At 32.5% G+C, this 13798-nt stretch overlaps 1 protein-coding gene across 3 annotated transcripts in view; it reads right to left on the bottom strand.

Annotated features, from left to right (window-relative positions):
• Positions 1-4571: 4571 nt before the first annotated feature.
• LOC124368942 (V-type proton ATPase 116 kDa subunit a1-like) overlaps positions 4572-13798 on the bottom strand; it is a 148291-nt gene continuing 139064 nt past the window's right edge. For all 3 annotated transcript variants that reach the window (XM_046826503.1, XM_046826502.1, XM_046826504.1), the window contains exons 14-18: positions 13304-13419; positions 11171-11305; positions 9173-9380; positions 5929-6100; positions 4572-5201 (exon numbers count right to left, since the gene is read on the bottom strand). In XM_046826503.1, coding sequence (XP_046682459.1) covers positions 5102-5201; positions 5929-6100; positions 9173-9380; positions 11171-11305; positions 13304-13419 — 731 coding nt within the window. In that variant the 3' untranslated portion in view covers positions 4572-5101. The remainder of the gene's footprint in view (positions 5202-5928; positions 6101-9172; positions 9381-11170; positions 11306-13303; positions 13420-13798) is intronic.

The raw sequence follows: 13798 nt of genomic DNA, 5'->3' as shown, positions 1-13798 counted from the left end.
ATAAACTCAACTGGTCTAAACATATTAATACCCTATGCACAAACCTGTCTTCAATTAATTTCGTTTTCAAGTATTAATACCTGTAGTTGGTAAAGAAACTATCCTAAAAATTTACTATGCTTATGTGTACAATAGGTTAAAATATTTTATTGGATTCTAGGAGTCGTCTAGTGAAATTTTAAGAGGTCTTAGACTCTAAAAGAGGATTGTTCGTGTTATCTGGTCATCGTGTTCACTGTAAGCCTTTATTTCAGCAACTGAATCTTCTCAATCTTTCAAGTATCTACATACTTCAAGTTTTAACCATTTTTAAAAATAACCCTCATCTTTTTGCAGAAAATACCTTTAATCACCAGTACAATACCCGCCACATGTGTAACATGGTCCACCCGATCTAGAGATTGACACTTCTTAAAAAGGGCTTGCACTATGCAGTTCCAGAACATGCTTCTTCTGCGCCTAAAAAACCTATCCAGCTCAAAACACTTTCTAAAAAAAGTTAAAATCATTTTGCTGGAGAGATGTCTATATTCTTTACATGAATTCCTGTCAGATTGTACCAATACATAAATTATATTAAGTGACCTTTAGTGGTCTTATTTGATTGTTCTTGTTTTAGTTTGTGACATTTCCTATCACATTATGTTATTACAAAAATAAATAACTTCTGATTGTATGATAGTCTTGGACCTAGCTGAAGACTTTTCTAAAAGTCAAGCTGTGTTCGAAAACTACAGAATGATCAAATTGCAAGAATATAAGAAAGCACTTTGCAATTGGGTTGTGGTAAGCTTGAACACTTTTTGTAATGATTGTTTTTATAGACTTGAACTGTATAACTGATGAATCATGAGAAGATCTGACTCTGTAAACAGCTGAGTTTAAGAAAAACATTTACATTTATTTATGGCTGCCTTGTTCATTGATTTCTAAATAACATTTTATTCATTCTGCAACAGGACTGAACACATTCAATGAACAGTTTTAAATCATTATAATTTAAGATTTGTCCTAACTGATGGGTTATTCTATGTTTAGGTTTTAAATAATTATGTGCTTTTCTCACCTATTTTTTTTTTATCAATAATTACAATTCAATAGTATACAATAATATAAAATACAATTTTTTCAATAGTACTTTTATTGACCTACCCTCTCAATACAGGCAGTGGCAGATAATGTTGGCTGGGTCACCACACAAAAGCAGCACCAAATGCAGATCTGTGAGTGGCTCACACGCATTTTCAACTGGGATTGGTAAACATTTTATTTTACTCACACTCAGAGAGTTAAAACGTTAGTATGAAACCAATTTTTTATTGGCATTAGTTCGCACAAAGCTACCTCACACCTTGTACTAGGTTTTTCCTATGGTATAAGACCAAAGCATACTTCTTTGAACGACTCAGAAATTTATTTCTGTGGCTCACTATATATTATCATTAAATATTTATTGTTAGAATTTACTTCCAACCACTTCAGTAGCTTTTGAGCAAATTTAATACTGTTTTTTTACACATACAAGTTGTAATTTTCTAAATAACAAATAACTGTAAATTGACTCAAAGTCTTTAGCTAAGTCAACTAAAACTATAAGGATATTTAAATTTTCATTTAGTAAATTTATTATATCTTTATTAATTTTGAAAAAATGTTTCAGAAGTATTTCCCCCTGTTGTAACCAAATTGTAATTCACATATTAAGTTATTCACTTCTAGATCACTTTAAAGTTGTTTTTCACATATTTATTTAGAACATGACAGATCATACTAAGCAAGTAGATCTTTAGTTGTTTTTATTTGATTTGTGTAATGGAATAACTCGCTGGTTAAGGTCTTTTGCAAAACATTTTAGAATTAAGGCTGAAATTGATTAAATTTCTTAGAGGCGGAAGGAAATTTTAAATATTTTTGTTAAGGGAAGTCGCACCCGGGAGTGTTGAAGTGCTAAATATCAATTATGACATAGAACGGATATTCAATATCTTCAATAGTTTATGTTTATTGGAATAAAAATTAATTGGAAATGTACTTATTTATTCATTTCAATAACACCACATAATGAAAATACTCCGGTTATTAAATTCTGTGTTTAAAATAATTGAACCATAAATTTTGATTATAAAATATTATGAATTATAATATTTCATCTCTACTTATGCGTTTTTGTTGCCTAAAGGACGCTAGGATGTGATCGAAAAGGTTTAATGGGCATTGGTTGCACAGGTAAAACTTCAACTGAACAACAAAAAGAAAAAAGGAATCTGAACGTTTCATCGTCTACCACTGGCTAATTGGATCATTTCCGTTTTAGAATCTCAGATGAAGAAACACTCTGGTAGTGGTAGATGATGAAACGTTAAAATTCCATTTGTTTGTTGTTGCATCACAGTGGTGATGATGTGTTATCTAGAAGCTCAAAAGTAAAAATTTTAATGTCATGTGAGAGGAAACAATACCAACTTCCAATAGAGTCATATTTGGTATCGATAGTACCCAGCGTCTTTTGATTCAAAATTATATGCTCAAGATAATGCTATAAGAATTCCATGACGAGACCAATGCCAAACTTTTTAGACCACCAAGTCAAGATTAAAAGTTGTGATTGTAATTGAATAGCAACGTTTTTCATATAATTCTAAAGTTACATACTCAATTACAGTGTATTTTTACGTGCCGTGGATAAAGATTTGGTTTGTATAAATAATCAGATCACAAGTTTCCGAGTTATGAATGTTCAATGTTGCAATTTGGTTGAAAAGCGCCAATAACCTCTACCCTTTTTTAGTAGAAATCGATTTATAAACTGAGAGTTACTATTAGTAAATTGTTTGCTTTATTTGACTAAACGCAGAGATGAACAAGCTATACTCTAATGCAGGGTTTCTCAACCTTTTTGAACCTACAAACCTCTTTTTGTGTCAGAAAATTTGACGTCCCTTGATGTAAATTGCAATTGGAGTGGGGAGGCGTTCAACACCACTAAATAAGAAAAATAAGCCTCTTATCCTGTAAAATGCTGTGGGTTTATTTTAAATATTTTATAAAAACTAAATGTATTCTTCCACTAATGAAAGTACAATAATAAAACCGATATTTAACACAAAAATGAAATAAAAATTTAATATGTTTGATCGATTTATAAAGCTTGTGGACGAGCGCGATCAGTCTGTACTGCTTGCTTCCTGTGGGAGATTTTATGAACTATCTCAGGATGCCGATGACTATCTTCTGTCTGCTCAATGCAAACAGTATGTTTCTTACTTTTCACTTTTCATGTGTTTATTTTACTGTTTTAAGTAAGTTCAAAGTTGTAATGGTTAAATTTCTATAAAGAAGTGCTTGCGTGAGTAACGAGACAGATGAAATAAAAATACAGGAAATTTGACGAATTCATGTCCCTTGGAAATAAGCAGCAGTGTCATGTGTGTATATATCGCGTAACTACCAAAGTACGATCACCCCTAAAGGGTCGATTCGTATTTTACCGCTAAAGGCATTTGTACGCGTTAAATACCTTTAAATTATACATTATCGAAAGTCTATGAGTTTATTTTAATGTTTAGAGGTCTTTAATTTTATGTTATATTGTTTCTAGTTAAAAATATGCGTGGTTTTTCCATATGTGATTTCGTTGTTAATCTCTGTGCAGTGGAAATTATAGTTTGTGAACGAATCATTTTGTTCTTTATTCAGAAGTTTTTTTTTATTTGAATTGAGCAAAGTTTTATCATACAGTCTTGATTATATAAAACTTCAGAATGGGTTGTTCTTGTATCTCGAGTGATATTCATGTCATTAAAATGGAATCTGACATGACTGACTTTGATGAGTCTGGAGTGATATTCATGTCATTAAAATGGAATCTGACATGACTGACTTTGATGAGTCTGAAGTAGAAGTATTGTATCTTGTTTTCTTTATAAAAAAAACTGATTTATACTCTGTTATACAACAGTTAACTTCATAAAAAGGTAGAAAAAACATCAATTTGCATGAGAGTCAATTTTGATTATCGTTATTTCATTGTGTTGCTTAGCAACTGAACATGGATAAAAATTTGCCACTGCTCTTTTCTCTGCAAACATAAAAATTATTTCCATTTTTATTTTTGAATCCCATATCACTATATATTTTTGTTTTCAAAACTAAATTTCCTACAATTTGGCTATTTCAGACTGTTGAACATTTTAATATTTTATTATAATGCAAATAAATTAATGTAATATATTTTTTCACATGTCAAATACTAAATATAATATATGCTGTAGAAATAAATATATTTTTATTATTACTTCAAAACTTTGTAGCTATATTCTTTAATTCTTAATAAGTAAAATTATACATAACACTTTATACATATACTACATATAGGATTTTATACGAAATTTACAGAGACCCTGTAAAAACTACAAAAATTAGAGCACACTTTAGAATTCCTGATAGACGCTTCCAGGATTAAAACAAAGACAGTAATAACTAACATCAATTTACTCGTGTGTTTGGTATATAAAAACTACATAAATATTCTAATAAAATTGGTATTATTAAAGGAAAGAAAAACAAAATTATTGCAAGACATGTCTTTATTGACCTAACTTGTACAACCCGCAACTACAAGACCCAAAACATCTATAGAATAAAAATACTATAAACAGTTCACAATTTATTTGAATTAATACTGAACAGTAAGTACTCTTATGAGTAAAGCTGAGAAAGACAACAACAAAACAAGAGTAATACAAGTCTTATTTAGAGAATGTCTGTAAAAATATTAACAAACCGTATAAGAAAACAGTCAAACAATCTTAAAAAGTATGCAAGCAATTTGCAACAAATAGGTGTTTATTGGTCCCATAAAAGGCAATTCGTTGGAGAGTAAAACTACTAATAGTAGCACCAGTTAAGCAATTAAAGGCTAAAACAATCAATAAAATAACAACACATTTTTTAAAGGAATGTAATTGAGTTTGATAATATTTCAAAATTAAAATTCACATCAAAAGATGTTTATAAAATATGTAAAAATATCTTCATTTATTGCTTAGTTTTTAGTTATAAAGTAAACAGCGAAAGGCTCCTAGCATGAACTGAATTCTGTTTAATCTTCTTCAGTCTGTTCCGCTTCTAAGATGTGTTTAAAAGAGAAGGGTTGGAACAAGTATCCACTACCCACGTAGAATTTACTCATAAATTCCACCCTGGAACAGAGAAAAAACTTAGTGACAAAACTTGCTAAACTAAGAGAATACAATTTCATTTAGAACCCACTAAAATACACAGAAAACCAATTGAACAAGAAATGTATTTTCTTATTTAACTGCCTTCTTGATTAGATCTGACAATATACAATCTATATCTTCTTTAGTTATATTTTAATTAATTAAAGAAATGTTACAGATTAACTAACCGATCACAAACCAGTTCATTTTCTTACAAAACATAATTTTTTAACCATAAAGTATTAACAGCTCTGGTAGTTTAATGTAACAATGAAAACTGTACAACATAAGAAGGGTCTATCTTCATATGTACAATTTTCATGAAATATTAATGTTAAATAACAGACAGAGTTCCTATCTTTTTTTATGAATGTGGTCTTTAGTGTCACTTAAGTATCTTTTTAACAAAAATCCACAATGAAAATGTTTTTCAAAAGGCACTAAACTGAATTCTAAACATTGTTTCACTATCACTCTTGGAGCATTGTACATTTAAGACTATAATTATCAACATGACTTTAAACTTTAAATGCAATCAAATAATGAACGCACAGAATGGTCGTTAAAAACATATTTTTATATACTCACAAAATAACCTGACCTGCTAAAGTTATCCAGATCAGGTTGAGTCAAAACACTCACAAACTATCAAACTAGTGTCATCAAACACAAGTAAAACTAGCATATACCAGTTTGGGTGACATACCAGTGCAGCCTAAGTGTATGTAAGAAGGCTGAGAGCCCCTCCATCATGACCAGGATAGCCACCGTGAATAGAGCCCATGCACCAAATGAGAAGTACAGGATTATAGCACCAGTGTAGCTTTCTGATTCCAGTCCTTTCCTCAGCACCATACTCCAAAGTACCTCAGAAAGCTCTGTAATAACAAAAGATACTTAGAATTATTGTAATACGCTATATACTTTAACATACCACCTCATGAGCTCCTACTGTTTTGTATCTGGCACCAGGGCATCTCGGTTATTAGCAGATATGTCACGACTAAACTACTATAAGCTATATATCCCTCGTGATTAAAAATTGTCTCTGTAGTATTAAAATCAATGAGATCCAGTAATGTGTACATCAGAGGTCTCCAACCTATGGCCCGTAAGCCACATGACCTGCAAACAGATTTTTACTGGTTCGCAGTATTGTGTTCAATGAAAGGTTGATCCCTAATTACATACATCAATTGTAACTTCCAGGTAAGGAGTCAGAAGAAAGGTTAAGCCTGGTTCATAGCCTACCTCAAAGATTGGAGATTAACGTAATGTACCATTGGGTGCTGCGTGATAAGGTACCTTCACCCTTGCTGTAGGCACATATGAGCATGAGTGCTGACTATGCTCTTAACCCTCTCCCACTCGCATTGTTTCCAGGCGCTCACGGTGCTTCTAAACTCAATTAATTCGCACTGCCAGTCGTGCTCGGTAAAAATACACGGCGCCTCAACTTACACATGTTCTGTCATTGTAATTAACTATAATTATATATATTAATTATTTTACTATATATTGGTTCAATGAAGTTGACTGTACGAGACCAGGGAGGGGGCACACGGACAGCTGGGTGCCGCCGGTGGCGCGGGGTTGTTTGTTGCGCAATTACTTGGTGAAGGTCATTGTCTGGCTCGCCGTCACTGCCACTGTGATCACTCCGAACTACATCCTCAATGCCACCAACCACTTCACAAGGCTGATACATCACTACATTCACTTGAATCGTCGCAATCACTACTAATAACGAGATCGATTTCACTGTCACGAAGTGTACGACTACAACCCGCCATTGTTTCCGCACAACAAATTTAAATAGCAAAATAATGGAATAAATCTACTGTAAAAGTAAAGTGAATGGTCTCCTGATAGCAAACAACCCGTAGTAGTACAAAATATTGCTACTCGAGAGCAGCACTTATCGGCTCTAGTGGGTAAAGCAGTGGGTGCCGATCTGTGCCGTTTAAGCTGCAGTGGCTATGTGTTGGCCGTGCCGATTCATGCCTTGCGGGCGGGAGAGGGTTAACCCCAATGGGTTAACATACTAACATCAATATGTAGTAGTTATATGAGTCTCTGCAGGCCTGGCAGCAGCAATTAATTTAGGTGAAAATGTAAACGTTTAGTTATACCGTAATAACTTTTTTTGGTTTACGATAGAGCAATGAAATTTGAAATGTTTAAAATAATTGTTCCTCTACATTGTTGTATAAAATTGAAAGAAACTAAATGCTTTATTTAAAAACTTTGTTACATAAACAATTTTGCAAAAAAGAAATCAAAATTAAAAAAAACAACAGACTTTTTGAAGTGCAACATTTAAAACTGAGCGTTTGGCATTTTTTAATAGTTCATAACGCTTTTTACACAGGAAAATGTAATTAATCATATATCTAAAAATCAAACTTCAAATAATAAAATAAAATTAAATACTTATCACCGTCTTATCAATCCCACTACTAATTGTTCCACACAAGTCAGTAGCTATGGTAACTATGTTGATCTATGGTAAGATTCATAGTTCACAACACTGGATTTAGACAAGTCGTTTTTATATTAGATATTAGAAATATTAGATAACCTCCATCCTCAGGGTCTGAGTCATCTAGAACTAAATTGTGAAATAGTTTCTAGATCAGGGTATAATGCAATCTTCAAAGCTTTCATCACTATCACTGTCACTTGAATTATACTCACAATCGCTGTACTTTATCAACTTCAAAGTCACACAAGTTTTCACATGTCACAATAATGCGGGACATTATAAAGGGATTGTTTAACAGAGATGAATGCTAAAGGGAAAAACCTGGTATCAGTTATTATAATAGAAAGTTCTTATTTTTAGTTTGTGCTTTGGGCTTTACTTGATGTACGTCTTACATTACACTTTAAAAAAATATATATCTTGAGCTATGCTTGTGTTAAATTTTTTTCTGAACTCCATATAGACTATCCTCCATTGAATATGAAGATTCACTAACTACTTTAATAACTATTTCTTAATTCTAGTAATCATTTGCTAAGTTTAACTTTCACAACTTGAACCAAGACAAGAATATTAAAAAATCCAAAACAGAACCTACATTGTAAATGTTTCAAATTTTAAACAAGTGAAATGTTTTAAAGAGTGACCCCTTTGAGGTCAGATTTGCGGCATTGTAGTCTACTAATAAAGACCTTTAATTTGATGTACTACTTGCCCTATGCTCTCATTTAAGATTTCCTCCTGACTCCTTGCTGGCCATGTCCCTGACATGATAAAACATGGTAGTTACTTCAAAAAATAGATTTATATGTGCAGTAATGATGTACCAAGTTTTATTGCTTTACCTGTAATCGTTTAGAATATTATCAAGCCAGTGTGGGACTTTTTTTACACCCTGTATACTTAACATCCTTTTTAAAAAAACAGGATTTAACCTAGCAAATAAGAATAGGAGAAAATTCAAAAGCAAGATGCTTCTCCATAAGATATGATGAGAGAACTTAAAAGACCTTTTAAAATATAATACCACTGGTAAAGATTACACATTTTTTCGAATATTAATTTTTATTTTTAAGGCTTTTTGAAATCAAAGATAAGGAATCTTTCAGGCGACTTCACAAAAATTAACAATAAACATTGGAAAAATGTGTAATCTTTACTAGTGGTATGATATTAAAATCTAATTGCCTCAAAAATCTTCAACTTCCAAGTAAATAGTACATTTAACCTAACTTTGTTCAGTGAAAGAAAATGTTTTATGATGTGCATCAGTGCCACAGGTAACCTAATAAAATTATTTTGGTCTATTGTTAGCAGTGAGCTAGCCAGCATACGCAAAAAAAGAGTCTCCCTAATCAGCCACTGTCTGCTCTAGATTTAATTAAACAAAACATCTTGTAATAGTTGGTGGAAGATTGGAAAAAAGTTAGGGAAATTGGCAAAAACATGAAGAATATATACTTACGAGCATGAGCCAGGGACAAAGCCCACAATCTCAAGTATGATGCCGTGTGGCTGACTGTACTCAGCACATACTCTATAGTGTGGATAGCTTGGTGAATGAATATTTCAGCCGGTTGCTCGTCTTCACTCGGTTCTTCTGGTTCGGCTGCCTGTGCTGGTCCTGCTGGCTGTAGTTCAATCCCTTCTCGTAGATCACCATTGCTGGCAGCCTGTAAGTCACCATAGTTATAATTGTTCTACTTCAGTCAAATAATATCAGGTAATTGGCAACTACACTAGGAAACTAAGATTTAAAAAGATGCTCCTAGTTAAAGAGAATAATTAAGTATAATAGCTTTCTCTAATTGATTATACTGGCTAATGAATCCTTTAATCGATATTTATGAAAATTTAAATCCTAAGCAAAGCTTTTATTGAAACTCACAATTACAAATTTTATTTAAACATTAGCGAAATTGTAATTTAAAAAGCTAAAACATTGTTGTTTTAAAAAATCAAACCAATGTATAACTCAACTTAGAAATTTACTACAGAATTTGGCTCATATATTCCTTTTTATATAGTGAAAGGTAGATCCAAGAAGTTAAGTTCCAAAGTGTGAAAGGCAAGAGAGCTAAAATGACAGCATAATATTTATTTATCTACACTCAAGAATAAATATTTTAAAAAAACATTCCAAACAAGTTTTGGAAAGTATATTGGAAACTGAAAAAAGCAAAACTGTTTTTTCCTATCAGTTTACATACTGAACTATTTATGTTCACATAAATATTAAAAATAACATAACTGTGTATCAATAAAAGATTGATTGTATTATAAATCATTTTGGGGGAAATCCCTTAAAAATAAAACAACACCACCTAAAATGCCATCTAGTTATGCCTAAATTGTATTGGAGAAAACTTATGAGCTATGTTTGAAAAAGTACTGTATTGTTTTGTTTTGTTCTAAAGTTGTTTTAGCATCACTACTGTCATCGCTCTTTGCAAGGACAACGGTTTCACACATGCACTTGCTCTTAACTGATGTCACACATTTATCTGTTAAATGTTTTTTGTTTCATGTAATCATTTACGACTTTAAGAACATGATGCACCTCTTGATGAACTACCTGTTCCCATTCACCCGTTAAATGAACAGTGAGTGCATGCTGTAATACAGCACTTAACACTTTGTTTGCAGATGAAGACAATTGTTGTCATGCAATACTGGCGCGCCATGTGGATCACAACAATAGCAGACATCTGCTCGCTTGGCCGCCATTACCTCAATGTGTGCCTAGCAGTTGCCGTGGAACATTGTGCCGTTTGCCGCGTACTGTGCCTGTTTCATATGTTATTTATTCGTAGTCCGTTCGTGGTTCGCAATTTTCGTTTGCTGGCTGTGCTGTATTGTTTATTGTGTGTAGTGTATGGTGTAAGGTGACTGTGTATGTGTGTTTATTGTTGTATTTAGGCAAAATGGAGGACGAAATTGAACTAGTGGAAGACTTTATGAGTGAACAGGATGATTCTGATTCAAGTTCAGAGTTCTGCCAATGTAAGTTCAGTCCATGTTTATAGACTGTTTTCAATTTTTTACACCAAAAAATTTTTTTCACTATTTGTGCAATTGGCAATGTCTTCTGCGAGTTACGGTCTTATTTGGGAGTAATAGACTCAGTGTCCTGCCGTACTGACTAAGCGGGGACCAGCACCAAGTGAGGCTAACAACAATTGTTGTCACAGTTATGACGTCACCAAATCTGGCAGTGGGGTTACCTGGACAACCTTTTTAGCTGATCTGACTTCATTTTGGGTAAGTTAAAAAATATATATTTTCCCGCATTTATCATGATGATGATGATAATGATGGTAATGATCGGTCAAATATTTTTCAACAGCGAATGTGTTAAATACTACATTTTAATTACATAATTTAACTTAACTTATTTATTTCATATATGTCTGGGTATAAGATACAGGCAGTACATTACCCAGTAAGTTCAAGAATGAATTACCTGCTCAGTATAAGAGACGGGAACTTTCTTATGTTTCTTTAATCCTCCACAGCACAGCAGATAAATGGGTTTACCGAACAGCATGATGGGTACGCACAGGAAGGCTATCAGCACAAAGGCTACTTGTACGTCTTTCTGTACAAACAGTCATACATTACACATTTTTATTCTCATATCAAATATAAATTATAAAAACAGCAAGCATTATTTATAATAATTGTTAGTAAATAATTCCTTAGTATTTTTAAAATAATTGATTCATGAGGTTTTAACTTGCAATGAAGATAAAACTTCCACTTAGACTGAAAGTGGAAAATATTAAATTTTTATTTAAAATGTTTAAAAATTGTTCTTATTCTAATTTTTCTTATTGACTTTTTTATTAATTGTATTATAAAAAATGTTAATATATAAAACATATATATTTATTCAGTTTGATTAAAATTCCTATATATTCCTTATTATTATATATCTGAATTGCGTTTAGGCAATTAATACTAGCACATACTGTAACAGTTCAGCTCCCATTATTTGTTCAACTCAATACTTAAACGTATCAGTGGCTTGCCAACCGACCGATTAGCTGATGCACTGTGCACTGGAATTACTCAAGTGTCAGATGTCTGGCATCTTTTGCCAGCCGTGATAATTTTAAACTATGACTACCTAGTATGGATAATCTTTGCTTTTTAATATTTATTCATGCCAGAAGATGACTTGTTAAAAGTTCTTTTTTCTTAAAAAAAGGAGAGGCTTATCCCCTTTAAAGCCTTATTTCTTTTTCCAATTCTCGTAGGCCACTAGCCTGTGGGAGAATGTTATCAAACAGAATAAGGGGGAGAGTCGATACAGTAGAGGGTCAATGATATTGATCAAAATCAGGTTGAAAGTCTAATGCCTTAGACCACTGAGCCATCGGCACTCCCGAGTTGAAACTTAGTAACGTTTATGCCTACTATTTGGACTGTTTGACAAAGCTTTGTGTTTATATTAACTGTGAAATTTCAAATGGGAGAAGTCTGACAACACTTGCAATCAGGAAAATGCGAAGACCGTGAAATTTTCACTTCGTAGAATCAAGATTGAAATATGACATTAAAATGCTGGGGGTACATCACATTTAGCAGTTTTTAGAGAATTTGTCTACTTTAGGGGAAGGTTTTGAGGCTTGTCTTGAGCATGGTGTAACTAGATAGTTTTAGAGAGTTCCTCTAACAAAAAGACCATATTAACACTCCATATCATACAACCACTATTTTTTTAATTGAAATTTGTTCTATGTGTAGATGATTGATTTCATACCAGGAAAATAAATTACATTTGTTCTGATAGATTCAGGCTTGTTATAAATCAGTAATTTGCTGTAATTTCAATTTTACAGCGATAAAGTGGGAATGCAGAAAGTGGATGCAGAGAAAGCCATGATCTGACTGCTAAAGTGTTGTTACTGGCGGTTGTGAACATGGGGACAAACGCCCACATAAAAATAAAGACCAAAGAATTTACATATAAAATAGTGAAAAAATATTTTTAACACTTTCATGACGATGGCATTTTTCCGGACTTTTTTTACCATCAATTTTTTCAATAATAATTGCCAAAAAACCGTGATCGATTTGTTTACGTCAAACATCTAAGTATAACGAGAAAAGTATGCAGGCTTTGCAGTTTTGTACAAAAATAATTATTTCATTATGTTTTTTCAATAGTTATCCGTGTACCCCAAGAGGTACCTAAAGAACTAATTTACTTTAAAAATTACACTATCGTGCAAACGAGAAGGTACACAATAGTTTGAGGTATTTATTTAAGTGCGGGATCAAATTTAACAAACCACCAAGACAGACAACAATAAAATCCCAGTATGGAAATGCATTGTAATGTGTACCCCATTGGGCGCATGGAACACTTAACAAAAGCCCGGAGTGTACCCAATCGGATACACAACGGCAGTTGTGAAAGATCATCGTCGTGAACGTGTGAATTACTATAGAAAACCAATAGAAATAATCTTCCAAAGCCTGATTAAAAATTAAAATGTTATTTATAAAACATTCTCTTCCATATCACAGATGGAAAGTTAATCTAAATGTGGTATCATTTAGAATTTGATATTTAACAAAAGTTCATTACCTGGTAAGGGAACATGAATTCATCACAGCCTTCAAAAGGTGACCCTGGCTTGAAAAGCATCATGTTGATAAACAAAATTAGAACTGATGGAGCGCATCTTGGACTTGTCTTCAATTCTGTAAACAAGTTAGATTAAACATACCTTTCAAGATCTATTACTATCAAAAGGTTATTATTCCAAATGTACATCTCATATAATGAATGGTTGTGAAATATTGAAATATTCAAATCATTGAAACTGATTTTGTAGTGAGGATGTGATAGTATACCTGTTATAATTCACCAAGTAATAATCTTTTTGTGGATAAATTACATCGGTATGGCTAGTGATCCAACACCATTAAACTGTAAGTGTAGCACACTGAGTTTGAGACGTTCAAAGTTTTCTCAAAGAAAATATTACTGAAGAATGGTATAATGATTATTTGAAATGTGGGAAGGCCAATTTAATGTATGAATAATTTCATTACCAAGAGAAGTTAGTAACTCCTTAGT

This window comes from Homalodisca vitripennis, chromosome X, assembly GCF_021130785.1.
Source record: "Homalodisca vitripennis isolate AUS2020 chromosome X, UT_GWSS_2.1, whole genome shotgun sequence".
Classification (NCBI taxonomy): domain Eukaryota; kingdom Metazoa; phylum Arthropoda; class Insecta; order Hemiptera; family Cicadellidae; genus Homalodisca; species Homalodisca vitripennis.
This window is presented reverse-complemented; position numbering and strand designations above follow the sequence as displayed.